A 23,088-nucleotide genomic window follows, 5' to 3' on the forward strand; every position below is an offset into this window, starting at 1 on the left:
TTTATATTACATATTTTAGAATGTATATTAAATTGTTATGTCTTTGAACAATTATATAGCAAAAGCATAAAAAACAGAAGAGATTCTGCTGAAAATTCCCACAGCTATCTTGACTATACCCTTTCTCACCCTGTCTCCTGGAAGAAATGCTATTCCCTTTTCTCTGTTCCTTCATCTCCACTGCATCTATTACCAGGATGAGGCTTTTCTTCCAGGACATCAAAGATGTATTCCTTCCTCAAAAAAAACAGGATTTCCTTTCTTTCCATTGATTTTGTTCTCATACACATCTCCTCCATTTCCCAGGTATCCATCCTCACTCCATCTTCACGCTGCCTTAACAGGAATAAGGTTCCACTTGTCCTCACCTACCACCCCATGAGCCCCTGCATCCAATACATTATTCACCGCAACTTCCACTATCTTTAACAGAATCCTACCACCGAACATATCTTGACCTCCCCCACTCCTACTCCACAAGGATTGCTCCCTCTATGATTCCCTTGTGCATTTGCCCCTCCCTCCTGTCACATAACCCTGCAAGGAAGAGAATGTAAGCTAGCCAATATTATCATAAAGAATACTAAAGGTTTCTTAAGATATGTAAAGAGTAAAGCAGAGGCAAGAGTAAATATCGGACCATTGGAAAATGAGGCCGGAGAGGTAGTAATAGGAGAGAAAATAAAAGCCTACAAAAGTTTCAAGAAACTAGGGACTGTAAGAGCTCTAGAAAATTACAAGGGTGACAGGAAGCAGCTCAAAAATGAAATTAGGACAGCTAGAAGGGGCCATGAGGAGGCCTTGGTGAGCAGGATAAAGGAAAACTCCAAGTATGTGAAGAGCGAGAAGATAAACTATGTGAGAATAGGACCAATCAGGAGCAATTGTAGAAATGTGCATGGATCTGGAGGAGGTAGCGGAGGTACTTAATGAATACTTTGCTTCAGAATTCACCAGTGAAAAGAACCTTGGCAATTGTGGAGATGACTTAACGGTGGACTGAAATGCCTGAGCATATAGACATTAAGAAAGAGGTTGTGCTGGAGATTTTGAAAGGTATTAAGTAAGATAAGTCAGCAGGACCAGACAAGATATACCCCAGGCTACTGTGGGAAGCAAGGAAGGAGATTGCTGAGCCTCTGGTGATGATCTTTGCTTGAATCATAGGAGGATTGAGACATTTACAAAAATACCATAAGACCATAAAAGACATAGAAGCAGAATTAGGCCATTTGGCTCCTTAAGTCTTCTCCACCATTTCATCATGACTAATCCATTTTCTTTATCAATATCATTCTCCTGCCTTCTGCCTGTAACCTTTCAAATACTAATTGATCAAAAATCTATCAAGCTCTGCATTTAATACACCCAATGACCTGGCCACCACAGCCATCTGTGACAATAAATTCCTCCTCATCTCTGTTCTAAATGGTCTTCCCTCTATTCTGAGGCTGTGCTTCTGGTTCCAGACTCTCCTACTATAGGAAAGATCTTCTCCACATCTGACTATCTAGGCTTTGTGACATTTGATAGGTTTCAATGAGTTTCCCCCCTATCCATTCTTCAAAATCCCAGTGAGTACAGGCCCAGAGCCATCAAACCCTTGCATTCCCAGAATCATTCTTATGAACCTCCTCTGAACCCTCAATGTCAGCACATCCTTTCTTAGATAAAGCGTCTAAAACTGCTCACAATGTTCCAAGAGAGGCCTCACTAGTGTCTCGTAAATTGTCAGCATTACATCCTTGCTTTTACATTCCAATCCCCTTAAAAATGAATGCAAACAATGCATTTGCCTTTCTCACCACTGACTCAATCTGCAAATTAACCTTTAGGGAATCCAGCACATGGACTCCCAACTCTATTTGCTCCTCATTTTTTTTGTATTTTCTCTCCATTCATAGAATAGTCAACCCCTTCATTTTGTCTATCAAAGTGCATGACCATCATACACTTCCCCAACACTGCATTTCATCTACCACTTCTTTGCCCATTCTCCTAGCCTGTCTTAATGAGGGGATCCCAGTCTTTTTTATGCCATTAACCAATACTATTAAGCAAGGGGCCTTTGGACCCCAGGTTGAGAACCCCTGCTCTAAGTCCTTCTGCAGCCTCCCTGCTCCTTCAACACTAACTGCCCCTCCATCTACCTTTGTATCGTCTGCAAACTTTGCACAAAGCCTTCAATTCCATCATACATATTTTTGACACATAATATAAAAGGAAGAGTACCCAACACCAACCACCATGGACACCACTAGTCACAGGTAGCCAATCACAAAAAGCTCCCTTTATTTCCCCTCTTTACTGCCTGCCAATCAGCCAATCCTCTATGCATACTAGTATTGTTCCTGTAATACCATGTCACGTCACATGCCAGTGGTAACAAACCTGATTCTGATTTTGTTAAGTAGCCTCATGTCGACACCTTGTCAAAAGCCTTCTGAAAATCCAATTACACAACATCTATCCTGCTTGTTATTTCCTCAAAGAATTTCAACAGATGTGTCAGGCAAAATTTCCCCTCAAAGAAACCAGGCTGAGTACGGCCTATTTTATCATGTGTCTCCAAGTACCCTGAGACATCATCCTTAACATTCAAATCCAACATCTTCTCAACCACTGAGGTCAGGCTATCTGGCCTATTACTGTATTTCCTTTCTTGTGCCTCCTTCCCTTCTTGAAGAGTATATAGGTATTAAATAAGTATTCATAACTGATGTGCATTTCTTTTTTGGAAGGAATTGAAAATGAGTTTTTTTTGGTCATAGTAGGATCTTTCAAATCAATATGCAATCTGTGATCAGACAAAACAAGCTGTGTGATTTCTACGGCTGAGTTTCCTTTTGGGAGCACATTTGATTAAATTGCTCCTTTCTCTCCTACTTGAATACCAATTTATGAGATTCTTTTGACAATCTAGAAGAAGGAGCTACTGAGCAGAATATCGGATTTGCAAGAAGAAGTACGCCACCGTGAGCAACGTGTAAAGGAAATGGACGAGGAGAACCGAACTATGCATGAAAACTTAAACACCTTGACCAAAGAGCTTGAGTATAAAGGAAATGAAGTTCTTAAAGTACGAAGTGAAGTCAACCAGAAAATTAGGTAAAGAGAGTAATTTTTGAAAATAATATAGTCTGCATATTTTAACTCTTTCATTGCGTGTCAGCTCAATATTAGTTAACATTAGAATGGACAAATCTTTTTGAATGTTCTTCAAATTTTAATAATTGCATCATGATCAACACAAAAATATAACTTGAGAAAAGTAAGGAAATTTGATTTATATTTGCTGAAGAGGTGCTTTGGAGTAACATTTGGAAAGAGCTCTACTTCCTCTTTGTTGTGAACCTGTTTAATTCATGGTTCCTTCTTACTCTGTGTCACTAGTAGGATTACTGTCACACAGCTCTGGTAACCTATGTTCAATCTTGGCTTCTAGTACTGTCTGTGTCTAGTTTGCCCTTTCTCCCTGTGTATTTCCCTTGGATACTCTGATTCCCTCCCCAGTCTTTAGGATGTGAGCTTGTAGATTTTGTGGCCTTTGTAAATTGCTTCTTAGATGCAATTGTGTGGTAGAATCTGCTTGGATTTGATGAAACTATGAAGTATAGGTAAAATTATTAAGCAAATTTTATTGGTCTGTGAACCGACAAGGAGTCAAGGAGCTGAAATGGTCTATCTATATTTCATAAGGAAATAAAGATCAAACTCTCAGAACAGTGATTATTTGAAGTTTGTTCCTTTGTGCTTTTCCTTGCAGTATTACATGTTGAGTACCACTTATCCAAAATTCAAAAACCTCTGAAATCCAATTTTCTTTTTGAGTGCTAACAAATGGAAAATTCCACAGGTCGCAGAGAAGGTTTCTAGGCAATGCACAGTCTCTGCGCACCACAGTTTGGAAAAGTGACCTCACATATATAATGACAGAATTTAAGGTAATTGTGAATATTCAGCAAGCTGACTACAGAAATTTAAGAGTAACGGCATTAATCTTTTTAAAGATTTGAAGTGATAAAGCATCTGCTGATCATGAAGCAACAGAGAAACTCATAAGTTTGCCAAGCTTGTCACTGATGAAAATCAAACATACTGAATGGCTATATCAGTACATTTATATGATGAACAAGTGTAAAACAAAGACTGCTTACAAGTAGCACATGAATTCAGAGTTGGAAAATAGTGATCCCAAGCTAGCTCATTATATATTCCAAAATCCAAAAAAAAACGGAAATCCGAAATACTTCTGGGTCCCAAACATTTTGGATAAGGGGTACTCAACCTGTACCTACTTGTGTCAATCAACTGAAAATTAACAGAAAATTTTACAATAAGTTATATTTATTATGAATTTGAATTGAATTGAATTTCAGTGAAAGGAAAAGAGCAATTGTGCACGTTTATGAATTCTGTTCCCTCTTGAAAGTTTCAAAAAGAATAAGATATATGCTCCGCCTTCGATATATTCCTCAGAGTCTATCATTTATTGGTGAGGTGTGAGCCTTGATAGCAAATGTTGACAAGCTTTTTGACTTGAAGAGACATCACAGCAAATTACACAATGGAGAGCATTAATGCATGAGGTCATGTGCAATTTTGTAATTACGCTAGAAGCGACAAACCTCTGAAATGTGGTGTAGATAATGATTGAACTGGCTAGGAGAATATAAGCCCATTGAATGGATAAGTGGATGAAGGTTAATGGAGTAAAGAGTTGTCTGTTACACTTTAGTAGGGAAAATCAAGAAAGACAATCAGAATATTTTGTATAAATTGTATCGGAATAAAGAGCGATCTGATAGTGTTTGAACAAAAAAAGTTTCAAAGGTGGTAGGACAAGTTGAGAAGAATTCAGATAACTGCCAAAAGTATGGCTACATCCATGACTAAAAATTATGCAGTGAGTTGTTATGCGAAATGCAGTGCCTGAGATTGTCTTGTAAGTAGCTTCAGTTATAACTTTCAATGGACAAGTGCTTTAAAGGGACACAGAAAGAACAGAGAAGAGAAGATGCTGTTGGACAATCGGCCTTTCAAAGAACTAGTGAAAGTATGATGAAGTTATTGACTTTCGCTTTATCATTGTATATTTATTCTATATGTTAGATATGGCCCTTGTGGCTAAAGGGATCAGGGGGTATGGAGAGAAAGCAGGTACAGGGTTCTGAGTTGGATGATCAGCCATGATCATACTGAATGGCGGTGCAGGCTCGAAGGGCCAAATGGCCTTCTCCTGCACCTATTTTCTATGTTTCTATGTTTCCATTTCTATACTCTCTTACTGTTTTCCAAAGTGACGGCCTCCAGCAAATGTATATTGAGGACAGACAAGAACAGACACTGCCATATAATTATTTTCCCTTCATAACTCTTACATTTAAAACATAAGAACGGAGCAAAATTAGGCCATTTAGCCCATCGAGTCTGCTCTGTCATTCTGTTCCATCATGGCTGATTTATCATCCATCTCAATCCCATTCTTCTGCCTTCCTTCCATAACCTTTGACGCGCTTACTAATCAACAACCTTTCAACCACTGTTTTAAATATACCCAATGATTTGGCCTGCACAGCCATCTGTAGCATGGAATTCCACAGATTCACCACCCTCTGGCTAAATACATTTTTTCCTATCTCTATTCTAAGTGGACATCCCTCAACTTTGAGTTTGTGGTTGTGGTCCTCTGGTTCTAGACACCCCTCTCCCCCGCCCCCCCCCCCAATTAGGGAACATCCTATCCCACATCCATTGTATTCAGACCTTTCAATGTTCAATAGGTTTCAATGAGGTCCCCCTCATTCTTCTAAACTCCAGCATGCACAGGCCCAGAGCCATAAAATGCTCCTCATATATTAACATTTCATTCTTTAGATCTTTCTTGTGAACCTCCTCTGGGCTCTCTCTAATGTCAGCACATCCTTTCTTAGATAAGGGGCCCAAAACTGCTCACAATACTCTAAGTGCAGTCTTGCCAGTGCCTTATAAAGCCTCAGCATTACATCCTTGCTTTTGTATTCTAGTTCTCTCAAAATGAAAGCTAACATTGCATTTGCCTTCCTTACCATGGACTCGACCTGCAAGTTAACCTTCAGGGAATTTGACATGAGGACTCTGAAGTCCCTCTGTGCCTTTGATTTTTGAATTTTCTCCTCATTTATAAAATAGTCCACACCTTTATTCCTTCTGCCAAAGTGTATGATCATGGATGTCACTACATTATATTCTATCTGCTACCTTTTTGTCCAATCCCCCAATCTGTCTTAGTCCTTCTGACGACAACTGTCTTCCTCAACACTACCTAGCTTTCCACCTATCTTTCTATTGTCTGCAAACTTAGCCACAGAGCCATCAATTCTTTCATCCAAATCATTGACATACAATGTAAAAAGAAATGGTCCCAGCACTGACTTTAGCGCAACACCCCTGGTCACCAGCAGCCAACCAGAAAAAGCTCCCTTTATTCCCACTCTTTGCCTCCTGCCTAGCAAGCCAGTCTTTTATCTCTTCTAGTACCTTTCATGTAATACTCTGGGCTTTTATTTTGTTAAGCGGTGGCAGCTTATCAAAGGCCTTCTGAAAATCCACTAAACAGCATTCGTTGACTCTGCTTTGTCTGTCCTGCCTCTTACTTCCTCAAAGAACTCCAACAGGTTTGTCAGACGAGATTCCCCTTTTGGAAACCATGCTGACTATTTTCTCATGTGCCTCCAAGTACCCCGAAATCCATTTCTTAATAATATACTCCAATATCTTTCCAACACAAGTCAGGCTAGCTGGCCTATAATTTCCTTTCTCTGTCTCCCTCCCTTCTTAAAGAGTGGAGTGACATTTGCAATTTTCCAGTCCTCAGGAAACATTCCAGCATCAAGTGACTCTTGAAAGTTAATTACTAATTCCTCCACAGTCTCCTCAATTTCATCATTCAGAAAACTGGAGTGTAGTCCATCTTGTCCAGGTAACTTATCTACCTTCAGCTTCTCAACCACCTTCTCCTTAGTAATAGTAATAACATTTTTTTCTGCCCCCTGACACTTACATTTCTGGCATTCTGCTAATGTCCTTTACAGTGAAAAATGTCACAAAATATATAAAGTTCCTCCAGCATTTCTTTGTCCCCCATTACTACCTCTCTGGCATCATTTTCCAAATGTCTGATATCCACTTTCATCTCTCTTTTATTCTTTATACGTCTGAAAATACCTTTTGTATTCTCTTTTATATTGTTGACTATTTCCTCTTTTCTATCTTTTTTTGGCTTTTTTGTTGCCTTCTGTTGGTTTTGGTTTTTAAAAACTTCCCAATTCTCTACCTTGCCAGTAAATTTTGCAATATTATATACCCTCTCTTTCACTTTTATGCTGTCTTTGACTTCTCTTGTCAGCTACGGTTGCCTCATTCTTCTTATAGAATACTTCTTCATCTTTGGGTGTATCTTTCCTGTGTCTTCTGAAGCTCCCCCTGAAACTCCAGCCATTGCTGTTCTGCCATCATCCCTGCCAGTGTTCCCTCCCAATCAACTTTGGCCAGCTCCTCTCTCGTACCTCTAATTCCCCCCTTAACTTCACTGTAATACTGATACTTTTGATTTTAGCTTCTCCTTCTCAAACTGCAGGGTAAATTCTATCATATTATGATCACTGCCTCCTAAGGGTTCCTTTCTATTATGCTTCCTAATGAAATCTGGGTCATTACATAACACCCAATCCAGAATTGCCAGTCTCCTTGTGGGCTCAACCACAAGCTGCTCTAAAAAGCCATCTTCTGTGCATCCTACAAATTCCCTCATTTGGGACCTAGTATCAACTGTTTTTTCCCAATCTACCTGCATATTGAAATCCTGCATAATTATTGCAACATTGCCCTTTTTACATCCCTTTTCTATTTCTCATTGTAACTTTTAGCCCACATCCTGTTGTACAAAGACCTGTATATAACTTCTACCATTTTTTTTCTTTATCCTTGCTGTTTTCTTAACTCTACCCACAAAGATTCTACATCTTCTGAACCTCTTTCTAAGGATTTGATTTGATTTTTTACCAAAAGAGCCGCACCACCCCATCTGTCTACCTTCCAGTCCTTACGATACAATGTGTATCCTTGGATGTTAAGCTTCCAACTATGATCTTCCTTCAGCCACAACTCTGAGATGCCTCTGATTTCTGAGAACAATGGCAGCATATTATAAATGATTTAATAGTCAGCCGGTAGTGTAGTGACATCCAAACCGGACTTCGAGATGGACAGTACCGTGTTTGAATCCAGCCCGCTCTTTGCACACTTTGTGTCCATACTGGGTTAAATGTTCAGCTAGCAACTCAGCCTCATTTTTTTAAAAAAACAGACAAAAAAAATGCTAAAAAAGCAGCAAGGTTGTCTCCTGATGTGCCACAAGGTGAGGAAAGGAACACCAACAATAAATGATTTAAATTAAATCAAAGCATTAAAATTTAGCATTATTCGCCGGATTAAAATCATCTGGAATTGGTGAAGACAACTTAAACAAAAAAGCCAAAAAATTAATTTGAAAGGACATTAGGCTTTGAAGATTTCCAAAGAAGCAAGAGAAGATTGCTACTTAAGGGGCACTTATTTATTTTTCATTATTTTTATTTTTACTTGTTTCCTGGGATTAGGTGTGGATGAGGGGCTTGGTTGTCATATCAGAGTTAATTAATCATACTGGGTATGTACCCTCCTGAGTTCAGAGAGAAGGTGATATGATCTAATTTAGTAGCACAGAATTTGTGATGGGGTAACTAAAAGGATATGTTTATCCTGGCTGGGATGTTAAAACCAATAATCACTATCTCTAAACAGTTGATCTTTCAGGACTGGATTAGTACATTGTTTAAATTCACTATTCAAGAGAGTTATAAAAGCCCAATCACAGAGTATACTCAAGTCTGAGCTGGAAGGATTTTTGGACTGAAGGTGAATCTAAGGTTATTACAGGAAAATGGGTTGAGGTAGAAGATCAGCCATGATCTTATTGAATGGCAGAAAGCAACAGAATGTATGATGACACTTGTGGCCTGCCTCCAGCACACCCTTGGTTGTTAAACACAAATGATATGTTTCAATGAACATGTAATAAATAAATTAATCTGAGGCCCTAGGTCTTCATTGGCAAACTCCTGCTTCTGTTTCTTATATTCATATGTTGCCTGCAGGGCCACAAAACTAGTGCTGCAAGGGGGGGATTAGGCTTTATGATCACTAAGGTCTAAATCACCTCCTTCTGTGTCATAAATTTTCTCCGCTTTAAATAGATTAATTTAAATAAATTTAATATTTTATCATTTGGGAAGCACACCAATTCAAATAATGGGATTTAGCTGTGTAACTTGGTGGCTGTTAAGAAGGGAGTTAGCTTTGCTTTGTCTCTTTTTAAACAGGGTTTATGAACAGGAGATGATAAAGAAACAGGAGAAGAAGATAAATGAAATGACTGCAGCCCACATCCGAGAAACACAGTGCATGTTAGCAGACTTCAACAAGGCTCAGGAATTCCTGAAAGATAAAATTTCTACTCTGGAAATCTTGTATGTTGTGTAACACTTTAGTGACTGTGGGAACTGAAGTTGACAGCGAGACAATAATAGCATTTTAACCCCATTAAAATTTCTCTCCACCTTCTCTCATTTACATTATAGAAACATAGAAAACTTACAGCACAATATTGGCCCTTCGACCCACAAAGCTGTGCCCAACATGTCCTTACCTTAGAAATTACCTAGGGTTACCCATAGCCCTCTATTTTTCTGAGCTCCATGTACCTGTCCAGAAGTCTCTTAAAAGACCCTATCGTATCCGCCTCCACCACCACTGCCGGTAGCCCATTCCACGCACTCACCACGCTCTGTGTGTGGGGGGAAAGAAAACTTACTGCTGACATCTCCTCTATGCCTAAAATTTGTCTTAAAAATTTTTAACTCGTACCCTGCATTCCACCTCCTGGTGTGAATTGTGGTTCTCTGTTGCTCTGTGCTCTTGTGCTGGCAAACTGACATAAATTTCTGTCCTCCACTTATAATAATCCAGCAGAAATCATCCCGTGGTTTGGTATGGCAACGCCATTGTCTGGAATTAGGTGGGCTCGCCGCACCCTGCAGCTGTTCTCGACTGAGTTGCAGAGTTACAGCAGCAGCTTTGCTGGAGTGGAAACACTCAGTGGCCATTCCTGCAAGGTGGCATTAGCTATTCAATGTGTCCTCAAGCTTCCTCACCCCAACCCAGAGGTTTCAAGATAATGCAATCTTAAGTCTGGGTTTATTGCCATAGAGAAATCTGTGGGCTAGTGTGGGATTTTCATGAAATCAAAGACAGAGAGATCTGGCAACTTCTGTCACATCCAGTGCAAGAATTTATAGGAATAGGCTGTCTGTCAACGTATAGTGTAGGTGCTGTCAGTCTGTATTGATGATCTATATGGTAAGTTCTAGTGCTGAGCCCCACATCTCAGCACCAATGGCCATGTTGTTCTCACTGAACTACTCAGCAATGGAATCTGAAAAGATTGATACTGCTTCTTTAAGTAATTGACACAATTACACTTTTTTGCACTAGCTCCCATAATACCCCCCAGATTCTACCCACCATTCACCTCTACAGTGGGAGTGTTTCACAGTGTCCAATTAACCTATCAACCTGCACATTTTTAGGATGTTGGAGTAAACCAAAGTGCTTAAGGGAAATCCACAGCACAATCTTCAATCTACACACAGCTAACACTGGAGGTCACGATTGGATTGTGGTCACTGAAACTGTGCTGCTCCAATTCCATATAAAGTACCTCTCATTCCTGTCTATCTTAATTTGTGCCATTTTGAATCCAATCAGAAATGAATGGCAAAGTTGTTACAAAGTAAAGAGCAATTCGTTCGATGTTTATATTCCCCAGTGCCCTAAAGTAACGAGCACCAGATTCAGACAGGTAATCTTGCTGACCAGGTACCAAGGTGAGTTGAGCAGAGAGGCTTGGAGTTTGCACCAGTTTTTTTAGGTGAACTTGTTGGGTGGTATGGACTGGCCATGTTGAGCTTCATCCACGAAACTCTTCTGGAAACCGTCATCAGATGGAAAAAACCCTACTGCAGCGTTGTCAATTATCAAAGATATCAAAACTTATCAATGTTTTTTTAATGTTCCTGACACACAGAAACTGTTAAAACAATCAAAAAATCTAAAGTCGTTAAAACCTCTCTATTAAGTAATTAAGAGCATTAAATTAACTTGAAGTAGATGCATTAGGGACATTTAAGAGACCCTTGGATAGGCACATGTAAGAAAAAAATGGACTGATAGATGGAAGGGAAATGATAGGTTAATCCTGGAGAAGATTAAAGGGTTGGCACAATAGTTCTATGTTACATGTTTTAAATCACACAACATTAAAGTTACACTTATATTTTTCTTCATTCAAATGAACTAGATTCTATTCAAGTGTTTTTCAATTTAGTCTTTGAGGGTAGAATTCATTTGATTTGATTAACATGGTCAGCAGAACAGAACATATGCACGAATCCTGAATTTTCTAGTACTCTTGAGGGTAAAATCCCAGCATACTTGTGCCTTATTTACCCCATTTGATATGACTTTTCATTTTCTGACCATACTTACTCTTCTCAGCCTTTCTTTATATGGTACTGAGTCGTTATGACTGGAATTGTCCAATGTTTAAACTATGATTTTTATGGTCTATAAGATAGAGGAGCAGAATTAGGCCATTTGGTCCATTTCATCATGGCTGATCCAAATTTCCCCTCAGCCCCAATCTCTTGGCCTCTACAGCAGCCTGTGGCAAAGAATTCCACAGATTCACCACTCTAGTTAAAGAAATTCCTCCTCATCTCCATTCCAAAAGAACAACACTCTATTCTTAGACTCTCCCATCATAGGAAATATCCTCACCATATCCACTCTAACAAGGCTTTTCACCATTTGATATGCTTCAATGAGGTTGCCCTTCATTCTACTGGATTCTAGTGAATACTGGCCCAGGGCCATCAAATGCTCTTCATATGAACGCTATTCAATCCTGGAATCATTTCATGAAACTCATTTGAACCTTCTCCAGTTTCAGCACATCCTTTCTAAGATAAAGAGCCCAAAACTGCTCACAATACTCCAAGTGAGGTCTTGCCTGTGCTTTATAAAGTCTTAACATTATATCTTTGCTTTTATATTCTAGCCCTTTTGAAATGAATGCTAACATCTCATTTGCCTTTCTCACCATAGACTCCACTTGCACATTAACCTTTAAGGAATCTTGCACAAGGACTCCCAAGTCTCTCTGCGCCTCAGTTTTTTTGTGTCTTCTCTGCAATTTAGAAAATAGTCAACCCTTCTATTTCATCTACCAAAGTGCATGACCATATACAACGTTTGTACTTCCCAGCACTATATTCTATCCGCCACTTTTTTGCCCATTCTCCTAATCTGTCTAAATCCTTCTCTAGCCTCTCTGCTTCCTCAAAACCACCTGTTCCTCCACCTACCTTCATAGTATCTGTAAACTTTGCAACAAAGCCGTAAATTCAGGGCATGCCCTTTTCTCACTGTTACCATCAGGTAGGAGGTACAGATGCCTGAAGGCACACACACAGCGATTAAGGAACAGCTTCTTCCCCTCTGCCATCCAATTCCTAAATGGATATTGAACCCTTGAACAATATATATATTTTTTTTGCACAATTTTTAATCTATACTCTAATTAATATAATTACTATTAATATATTATTATATTTTTATTTCTTCTTTATTATGTATTGTATTGTACTGCTGGTATTAAGTTAACAAATTTCATGACACATGCTGGTGATAATACACCTGATTCTGAATTCCATCATCCAAATCATTGACATATAACTAAAAAGAATCTGTCCCAACACAAACTCCTGTGGAACACCTCTAGTCACCGGCAGCTAACCAGAAATGGCTCTCTTTATTCTCACACTTTGCATCCTACCAATTTAGCATGCTTTATCCATGCTAGAATCTGTCCTGTAAGATCATGGATTACTAATTTGTTAAGCAGCCTCATGTGTGGCACCTTGTCAAAGGCCTTCTGAAAATCCAAGTGCACAACAACAACTGATTCTCCTTTGTCTATCCTGTTTGTTATTTCTTCAAAGAATCCCAACAAATTTGTCAGACAAGATATTCCCCTGAGGAAACCATGCCTCCTGAGGTCAGACTAACTGGCCTATAGTTTCCTATGGAGTGACGTTTTCAATTTTCCAGTCTTCTCGAACCATTCCAGAATCTTGTGATTCTTGAAAGATCATTACTAATGCCTCCACATTCTCTTCAGCCACTTCTTTCAGAATCCTGGGCTGTACACCATCTGATCCAGGTGACTTATCTACCTTCAGACCTTTCAGTTTCCCAAGAGCCTTCACTCTAGTTATAGTAACTTTATGACCTCTGACATTGGAACTTCCATCATATTGCTAGTGTCTTCCACATTGTACACTAATGCAAAATACTTATTCAGTTCATCTGCCATTTCCTTATCCTCTATTTCTACCTGTCCCTCATCGTTTTCCAGCGGTCTGATATACACTCTTGCCACTCTTTTATATTTTATGTATCTGAAGGAACTTTTAGTATCCTCTTTAATATTATTGGCTTGTTTACTTTTGTATTCCTTCTTTATTACTTATTAAGTTGCCTTTTCTTGTGTTTAGAAGCTTCCAAATCCTCTAACTTAACACTAATTTTTGCTCTATTATATGTCTTCTCTTTTGTTTTTATGTTGGCTTTGACTTCTCTTTTTAGCCATGGTTGTATCATCTTGCCTTTAGAATACTTCTCCTCTTTGGGATGTATATAATGTGCCTTCCAAATTGCTTCCAGAAATTTCAGCCATTGCTGCTCTGCTGTCATCCCTGCCAGTGTTCTTTTCCAAACAATTCTGGCCAACTCATCTCTCATTCCTCTGTAATTCTCTTGACTTCATTGTAATACTGATACACCTGACTTTAGCTTCTGCTTCTCAGATTTCAGGATGAATTTGATCATATTATGATCACTTGTCCCTAAGGGTTCTTTTACCTTGAGCTCTCTGATCAATTCTGTTTCATTGTACAACACCCAGCCCAGAATAGTTGATCCCCTAGTGGGCTTAACTGTGAGCTGCTCTAAAAAGCCATCCTGTAAGTATTCTATAAATTCCCCCTCTTGGAATCTTGCACTAACATGGCTTTCCCTATCTACCTGCATATTGAAATCTCCCGTGACTATTTACCATTGCCCTTTGACATGCATTTTCTACTGTTGTAATATGTAAACCACATCCTTACTATTGTTTGGGGGTCTGTATACTACTCCCATGAGGGTCTTTTGATACTTGCAGTTCTTTAGCTCTGTTCACAATAATTCAATACCTTCTGACCCTATATCACCTCTTTCTGAAGATTTGATTTCACTTTTTTGCCAGCAGAACAATGCCACCCTCTGCTTTCCTGCCTGTACTTTTGATACAATGTGTATCCTTGGACATTAAGCTCCCAGTTATAATCTTCTTTAAGCCATGATTTGGTACCCACAACATCATACATGCCAATCAGCAACTATACTCCAAGTTCATCTACCTTATTCCGTATACTGAGCACATTCAAATATAATACCTTCACTATTTTATTCACTCTTTTGATTTTGTCTGTCTTTTACATTGCAACTCATCCTATTGATTGCAATTTTGCCCTATCAACAGCCCAACCCCACTACACATTTGCTACACATTGTTTGTAAACCAGCCACTTCATCTTCATCTATCTTTTCTTATGTACTTCTTGCATTGAAATAAATGCAGCTTAGGACACTAGTCACACCATGCTCAACATTTTGATTCCTAACTTTGTTTGAGGTCTTACCAACATCTGCCTCCACAATCTCTTGACCGTCTGTTTCCCATCCACCTGCAACTCCTGTTTAAACCCCACCATGCAGCATTAATAAACCTTCCCAGTAGAATATTAGTCCTCCTGTGGTTCAGGTGCAAACCATCCCTTCTGTACAGGTCTCACCTTCCCTGGAAGAGAGCCCAATGATCCAAAAATCTTACGTCCTCATTCCTACATCAACTCCTTAGCCACGTATTAAACTCTATAATCCTCCTAGTTCTGGCCTCACTAGTATGTGGCATGGGTAGCAATCCTGAGATCACAACTCTGGAGGTCAATAGACAATAGGTGCAGAAGTAGATCATTCGGCCCTTCGAGCCTGCACCGCCATTCTGAGATCATGGCTGATCATCTACTACCAATACCTGGTTCCTGCCTTGTCCCCATATCCCTTGATTCCCCTATCCATAAGATACCTATCTAGCTCCTTCTTGAAAGCATCCAGAGAATTGGCCTCCACTACCTTCCGAGGCAGTGCATTCCACACCCCCACAACTCTCTGGGAGAAGAAGTTTTTCCTGAACTCTGTCCTAAATGACCTACCCCTTATTCTTAAACCATGCCCTCTGGTACTGGACTCTCCCAGCATCTGGAACATATTTCCTGCCTCTATCTTGTCCAATCCCTTAATAATCTTATATGTTTCAATCAGATCCCCTCTCAATCTCCTTAATTCCAGCGTGTACAAGCCCAGTCTCTCTAACCTCTCTGCATAAGACGGTCCGGACATCCCAGGAATTAACCTTGTGAATCTACGCTGCACTTCCTCTACAGCCAGGATGTCCTTCCTTAACCCTGGAGACCAAAACTGTGCACAATACTCCAGGTGTGGTCTCACCAGGGCCCTGTACAAATACAAAAGGATTTCCTTGCTCTTGTACTCAATTCCCTTTGTAATAAAGGCCAACATTCCATTAGCCTTCTTCACTGCCTGCTGCACTTGCTCATTCACCTTCAGTGACTGATGAACAAGGACTCCTAGATCTCTTTGTATTTCTCCCTTACCTAACTCTACACCATTCAGATAATAATCTGCCTTCCTGTTCTTACTCCCAAAGTGGATAACCTCACACTTATTCACATTAAACGTCATCTGCCAAGTATCTGCCCACTCACCCAGCCTATCCAAGCCACCCTGAATTCTCCTAACATCCTCATCACATGTCACACTGCCACCCAGCTTAGTATCATCAGCAAACTTCCTGATGTTATTCTCAATGCCTTCATCTAAATCGTTGACGTAAATTGTAAACAGCTGTGGTCCCAATACCGAGCCTTGTGGCACCCCACTAGTCACCATCTGCCATTCCGAGAAACACCCATTCACCGCTACCCTTTGCTTTCTATCTGCCAACCAGTTTTCTAACCATGTCAATATCTTCCCCCCAATGCCATGAGCTCTGATTTTACCCATCAATCTCCTATGTGGGACCTTATCAAATGCCTTCTGAAAATCGAGGTACACTACATCCACTGGATCTCCCTTGTCTAACTTCCTGGTTACATCCTTGAAAAAGTCCAATAGATTAGTCAAGCATGATTTGCCCTTGGTAAATCCATGCTGGCTCGGCCCAATCCTATCACTGCTATCTGGATATGCCACTATTTCATCTTTAATAATGGACTCTAGCATCTTCCCCACTACTGATGTTAGGCTGACAGGACGATAGTTCTCTGTTTTCTCCCTCCCTCCTTTCTTAAAAAGTGGGATAACATTAGCCATTCTCCAATCCTCAGGAACTGATCCTGAATCTAAGGAGCATTGGAAAATGATTACCAATGCATCCGCAATTTCCAGAGCCACCTCCTTTAGTACCCTAGGATGCAGACCATCTGGACCTGGGGATTTGTTAGCCTTCAGTCCCATCAGTCTACTCATCACCTTTTTCTTCCTAATGTCAATCTGTTTCATTTCCTCTGTTACCCTATGTCCTTGGCCCATCCATATATCTGGTCCTTCCCTTTAACTTAGCACCTAACTCCCTGAAGTCCCTATGCAGAATCTTATCACTCTCCTTACCCACGTCATTGGTACCTATGTGGACCACAACCTCTGGCTGTTTACCCTCCCACTTAAGGATGTCAATGACTCAGTTCGAGATAACCTGGACCTTGGCATCTGAGAGGCAACATACCATCCTGGAATCTCATTTTTGCCCACAGAACCTCCTGTCTGTTCCTCCAACTAGTGAATCCTCTATAACACAACATACATTTTCTTTTCCATTCCCTTCGGAGTCACAGAGACCCAACTACTTTGACTTTCGTCTGTTAGATCAACCCCTCCCCCACCACCCAACAGTATCCAGAGAGATATGGCTGTTGTGGAGGGAGATGGCCACAGGGGTACTCTGCACTGGCTCCTTAACCCTTTCCCCTTCCTGACTGTCACCCAGTTTCCTGTTTCCTGCGCCTTCCTCTCTATATGCCTTATCTATCACCCCTTCAACCTCTCAGATTATCAGGAGTTCATCCAGTTCCAGCTCCAAGTCCTTAATGTGATTTGTTCGAAGCTGCAGCTGGTTTCCCTGCTTTCCCACATCCCGCAAGAAGAGCATTCCGCTATCCTGACTGCCATCTCTACCGTTCTAGCCGAGCAGATATAAAGACAGGAAGAAAAGAAGAATAAAAAAACTTAACCTTGAGCTTTTCTTTGCCTTCTCTGACTGAAACCTCTCTTCACTGAAGCTTCGAAGGGCTAGAGCCTCAAGATCACCACTTTGCCTATGTCCACCTAGATGACAGCCATTGCGCTTGCCCCTGCCTTCCTTTAATTTGCTCTTGCTCATCGATCCCAAATGCAGATTGGTCACTGGTCGAAGTCACTACATCTGCCCAAAGCTACCTTTTCCAGATAGTAGGCAGAAAACAAATTAGTCTGGCTCTACTTGCCAAGTAGTGACACTTCCAGAAAAGTGACCTTTGCTGTTAGGTGAGCAGCTGGCTTCACTGTGAGGTATGCCATCTCTTTATTTCTTTTTCTTGCATCCATCCACACCTAACACGTACTTGAAAAGGCTCTTGAAATAGCCAGGCTCATATTTGAGATATAGCCACTTGGTCTTTGTGGCCCCTCTGGAACCATACTTGGCCATGTACGTAATCACCTGGAAGACCCTAACATATTCTTATTTAAGTTTTATTCAACAATAGTGTGCCAAAGCGGGATTAGGTTTGAATGTGGTTTTTTGCTGCATCTTTTTGTAAATTAGCTAGCTATTGAATTGCTATCTTATTAAAACTGAGTGAATTTAAATGTAAGCAGTTGATGTTTAGAGTGTTAATATAATGTGATGCAATTTGATCTTGTTTGTATTATTGTGATGTAGTCTTGTTTCCTGATTTGTAACAGATGGGAAAGTGATAAAAATTGCCTGGTGATTTGCCTACCAAAAACATGCGTTCTTGCTCTCTATCTCATGCTTTATTTCTTTCGATTCATAAGCCACCATAAAAAATCTTGCATAAAAATTTGTTTTGAAAGATTCAAGGCAAATGTGTACTGTGTTCAACGTTTTTATTAATTTATTATTGATGAATTTGATGAATTCTGCTTTTCCTGTTCGTACAAGGTATAAAATTTGGACCTAGCAAATTCCATACCACCTGATGAGTGCTCAACCCAAGTTGATAATATATTGTTTTATTTCAGATTGGAAGAGGCTGACGAAAAATACAGCAACAGAGAATCAAGAACAGAAGATTTACAGCTGATCAGTGAGTTAAAGGAAATGATTTCAGAACGGGATCAGCTGATGAAAAAACTAGTGGTATGTAATCATTGGCTTTAAATAGAAGATATCACTTTTACCCAAAGATGGCAAGTAACTATTAAACAACTCAATACGATTCATAGATTGTGGACAGATTCTCTTTGGAACAAAATTGTGACTGTAATTACCATTTGTGCTGAAAGAATTGTGCCAAGTTCTTTACCCCTGCTTTGACAGCATGAAGTGAAATTTCAGTTTAAATTAGTTAGCCAATTGGTGCCTTGAAATTGAATTATTTCCAATAAAATGAGGAAAACCAAAATGATTTTCATTGACCCTTGCCTTAATCTCTGCTACTTGGCCATTAATTCTATCTAATTCTTTGACTGTAATTAAGATGAACTCCATCTGCCCTCAAGAGCCAATCAATCACAAAGATCTACTTATTAATGCCTAATTTAAGTTCCAGCATGAAGATTTCTCTCTGTATCTCAAATAAGCAATTATCCTGGTGTGGACACAAAATGGCTAGTAGAGCTGAGGTAAAAATATAGACCCTGACAAAAAGGCAGCATTTCACAACACTGTCACTCAGGAGCCTCGGTAAAACTGCAGCCAGGGCAATTGGGGAAAATTCTACTGTCATCGTTAGCATTTGTGAAAGTCAATCATCTCACCTCCAAGATTTAGCCATTCTTCAGCTGCTTCATCATTAAAAGAAGCAAGGGAAGATGTAAATAGCATTCTGAACCTCCTTTCCACTGGTGCGTGCAATTATGGTGGCATGCTCAGTTGCAGCAGCCTCTGTGGGTCCAAACTAAGGTGTAATTGTTCATCCTTTATGTCTTTTTTATGAGCATAAGATACTGCTGGATATTAAAAACATTAAGTACTGCAGGTCTAATTCACTTGTGAGTTGTTCAATAGCAGAGGAGCTGGACTTGTTTTGGTCTATGTTACCCGCCTGCAACAGGAAAGCACAGAGGCACAGTACGGTGGCAGTCCACGGTCCAACAAGCGGTGCAAGTGATTGCCTTGGATGCTTTTCTTGTGATCATCAGACCATGTTGGACATTGGTAATGTAGAATACCACAAGTCCAGTTCACTGGTTCATTAGCGAAACCGAGGGTGGGGGAGCTATATGGCCTTGGTTGTTGCCCATATCATGATTGAGGATTTAAAAAAGCAGCTTTACAGCAGTTTTTGGATTTTGAAGTGTGCCCTTTCAGTGAATGGGCCATTTCACACAGGTTCCCAATTTAAGACTTAAAAAGCAGTTTTCAGAGTTTGAATTGCATCCAATCAGTGAATGAGATTTATTAGCAAGGATGAATGAGGCAGGAACAAGCAGTGCGGACATTGTGTGAGTTGGCCAGTGTTAGAGTGAGGAGGCTTTGGCTCATCAGGTGAGATAATTATCTGATAAGTTTCTTCTTTTGTGTTCTTCACTCCTCATCTGTTAGGGTACAGTTAGTGCAGTGAGAATGGCTCCAGGGACTATGTTGTGTTCTTTGTGTGAGATGTGGGAATTCACGGAAGCCTCCAGCCTCCCAGATAACTATCAGGTGCACCAAGCTGCAGCAGCTTAGAGAACATGTTAAGGAAATGGAGCTGCAACTCAATGACCTTCAGCTCGTGTGGGAGACTGAGAAAGTGGTAGATAGGAGCTACAGGGAGGTGGTCACTCCTAAGTTGCAGGAGGCAGGTAACTGGGTGACTGTCAGAAGAAGAAAGGGAAATGGGCAGCCACACAGAATTCCCCTGTGGCTGTTCCCCTCAATAATAATGGATACTGTTGAGGGGGACGACCTAGTGGGGGAGACCCATCAACTGGGTCTCTGACACTGAGGCTCACCAGAGAAGCGAGGTGAAGGGGACTGCAGTAGTGATAGAAGATTCCATAGTTAGAGGAATAGCGAGATTGGTCGACACGATAGAGAGACCTGGAGAGATGTTGCCTCCCAGGTGCCAGGGTCAGGGGTATCTCAGATCAGGTTCACAGCATTCTAAAGGGGGAGGGTGAGCAGCTAGAACTCTTCATACATATTGGCACCAATAACATGGGTAGGAAAGGCAAGGAGGTCCTGAAGAGAGATTTTAGGGAGCTAGATGGAAAGCTGAAAAGCAGGATCTCCAGGGTAGAAATCCCTGGATTGCTTCCTGTACCATGCACCACAAAGGGTAAGAATAGGAGCTTTTGACAGATAAATGTGTGGCTGTGGAACTGCTGCAGGGGACAGGAGTTCAGGTTTCTGGATCATAGGAACCTCTTCTCTGGGGAAGGTACAGCCTATAGAAAAGGGATGGATTACACCTGCACCCAAGGGGGAGGCAATATCATTGTGGGCAGGTTTGCTAGAACTGTTCAGGAGGGTTTAAAGTAATTTGGTAGGGGCATGAGAACTGGAGTAATAGGGCTAAGGATAAGGCAGTTTGTTTTCAACAAAGGCAGTGTATAGTGAGTCTGCTAGCAAACACAAGCTAATGATAGTGCAAAATTGTAGTCAAAAGAATGTGTTGTAACTGAAGGTGTTATATTTGAATGCACACACTATACAAAATAAGGTAGGTGAACTTGTAGCACCTTTAGAGATTGACAGGTATGCCGTTGTGGGCATCTGCTGAAAAATTATAACTGGGAGCTTAACATCCAAGGATGCACATTGTGTCAAAAGGTAGGCAGAGGGGTGGGCTGTCTTTGTTGGTTAAAAAGATGTAATCAAATTCATAGAAAGAGGTGACATAGGATTGGAAGGTATAGAATTGTTGTGGGTAGAACTAAAAAACTGTAAGGGTGCAGACTGGGAGACCGCTTCGCTGAACACCTACGCTCTGTCCGCCAGAGAAAGCAGGATCTCCCAGTGGCCACACATTTTAATTCCACGTCCCATTCCCATTCTGATATGTCTATCCATGGCCTCCTCTACTGTCAAGATGAAGCCACACTCAGGTTGGAGGAACAACACCTTATATACTGGCTGGGTAGCCTCCAACCTGATGGCATGAACATTGACTTCTCTAACTTCTGTTAATGCCCCTCTTCCCCTTCTTACCCCATCCCTGATATATTTAGTTTCTCCCCCACCCTCCCTTTTCTATTCTCTCTCTCTGCCCATCACTCTGCCTGTTCTCCTTCTCCCTCTGGCGCTCCCCCCATCCCCCTTCCTTTCTCCCTAGGCCTCCTGTCCCATGATCCTTCCCCTTCTCCAGCTCTGTATGTATCCCTTTTGCCAATCACCTTTCTGGCTCTCAGCTTCACCCCACCCTCTCCAGTCTTCTCCTGTCATTTCGCATTTCACCCTCCCACTCCTACTTTCAAATCTCTAACTGTCTTTCCTTTCAGTTAGTCCTGACGAAGGGTCTTGCCCCGAAACGTCGACAGCGCTTCTCCCTATAGATGCTGCCTGGTCTGCTGTGTTCCACCAGCATTTTATGTGTGTTGCTTGAATTTCCAGCACCTGCAGATTTCCTCATGAAGGGTAAAAAGACCCTGATGGAAGTTATGTACAGACTCTGAACAGTAGTAAAGATGTGGGTTAAAAATTATAACAGGAGGTAGAAAATGCATGTCAAAAGGGAAATGTTACGATAGTCATGGGAGATTGCAATATGCAGGCAGACTGGGAAAATCGGGTTGCTGCTGGATCCCAAGATCCTACAAGATGGCTCTTTAGAGCAGGTCATGGTTGAGCCCATGAGGGGATGAGCTATTCTGGACTGGGTGTTGTACAATGAACCAGAATTGTTTAGAGAACTTAAGGTAAAGGAATCCTTGGGGGGGGGGGGGGGGCAATGTTCATAATATGATATAATTTACCCTGCAATTTGAGAGGGCAAAACAAAATCAGATGCATCAGTATTAGAGTGGATTAAAGGGACTTGCAGAGGCATGAAAGAGGAAAGTTGATTGGAAGGGGACACTGGCAAGGATGAAGGCAGAGTGGCAATTGCTGGGAGCAATTCAGAAGGTGTAGGATTGATACATCCCAAAAAAGAAGAGTTATTCTAAAGGCAGGATTATGCAAACATGGGTGACAAGGGAAGTCAAAGCAAAGCATTTAACAGAGCAAAAATTAGTGGGAAGTTAGAGGATTGGAAAGCTTTTAAAAACCAAGCTTTCACGAGGTTAATTCCTGGGATGTCTGGACTGTCTTACGCAGAGAGGTTAGAGAGACTGGGCTTGTACACGCTGGAATTAAGGAGATTGAGAGGGGATCTGATTGAAACATAAAAGATTATTAAGGGATTGGACAAGATAGAGGCAGGAAATATGTTCCAGATGCTGGGAGAGTCCAGTACCAGAGGGCATGGTTGGAGAATAAGGGGTAGGTCATTTAGGACAGAGTTAAGGAAAAACATCTTCTCCCAGAGAGTTGTGGAGGTCTGGAATGCACTTCCTCGGAAGGTAGTGGAGGCCAATTCTCTGGATGCTTTCAAGAAGGAGCTAGATAGTTATCTTATG

General features: G+C 40.8%; 1 protein-coding gene across 8 annotated transcripts in view; it reads left to right on the forward strand.

Annotated features, from left to right (window-relative positions):
• The window catches only part of fam184ab (family with sequence similarity 184 member Ab), a 187,527-nt gene that overhangs the window by 156,003 nt on the left and 8,436 nt on the right, over positions 1-23,088 (forward strand). For 4 of the 8 annotated variants that reach the window (XM_073057386.1, XM_073057391.1, XM_073057387.1 and 1 more), the window contains 3 exons: positions 2,924-3,108; positions 9,402-9,548; positions 18,565-18,682. In XM_073057386.1, the coding sequence (XP_072913487.1) occupies positions 2,924-3,108; positions 9,402-9,548; positions 18,565-18,682 (450 nt within the window). The remainder of the gene's footprint in view (positions 1-2,923; positions 3,109-9,401; positions 9,549-18,564; positions 18,683-23,088) is intronic. The other 4 variants (XM_073057388.1, XM_073057390.1, XM_073057392.1 and 1 more) reach the window with 2 other exon arrangements.

This window comes from Hemitrygon akajei, chromosome 9 (genome assembly GCF_048418815.1).
Source record: "Hemitrygon akajei chromosome 9, sHemAka1.3, whole genome shotgun sequence".
Classification (NCBI taxonomy): Eukaryota; Metazoa; Chordata; class Chondrichthyes; order Myliobatiformes; family Dasyatidae; genus Hemitrygon; species Hemitrygon akajei.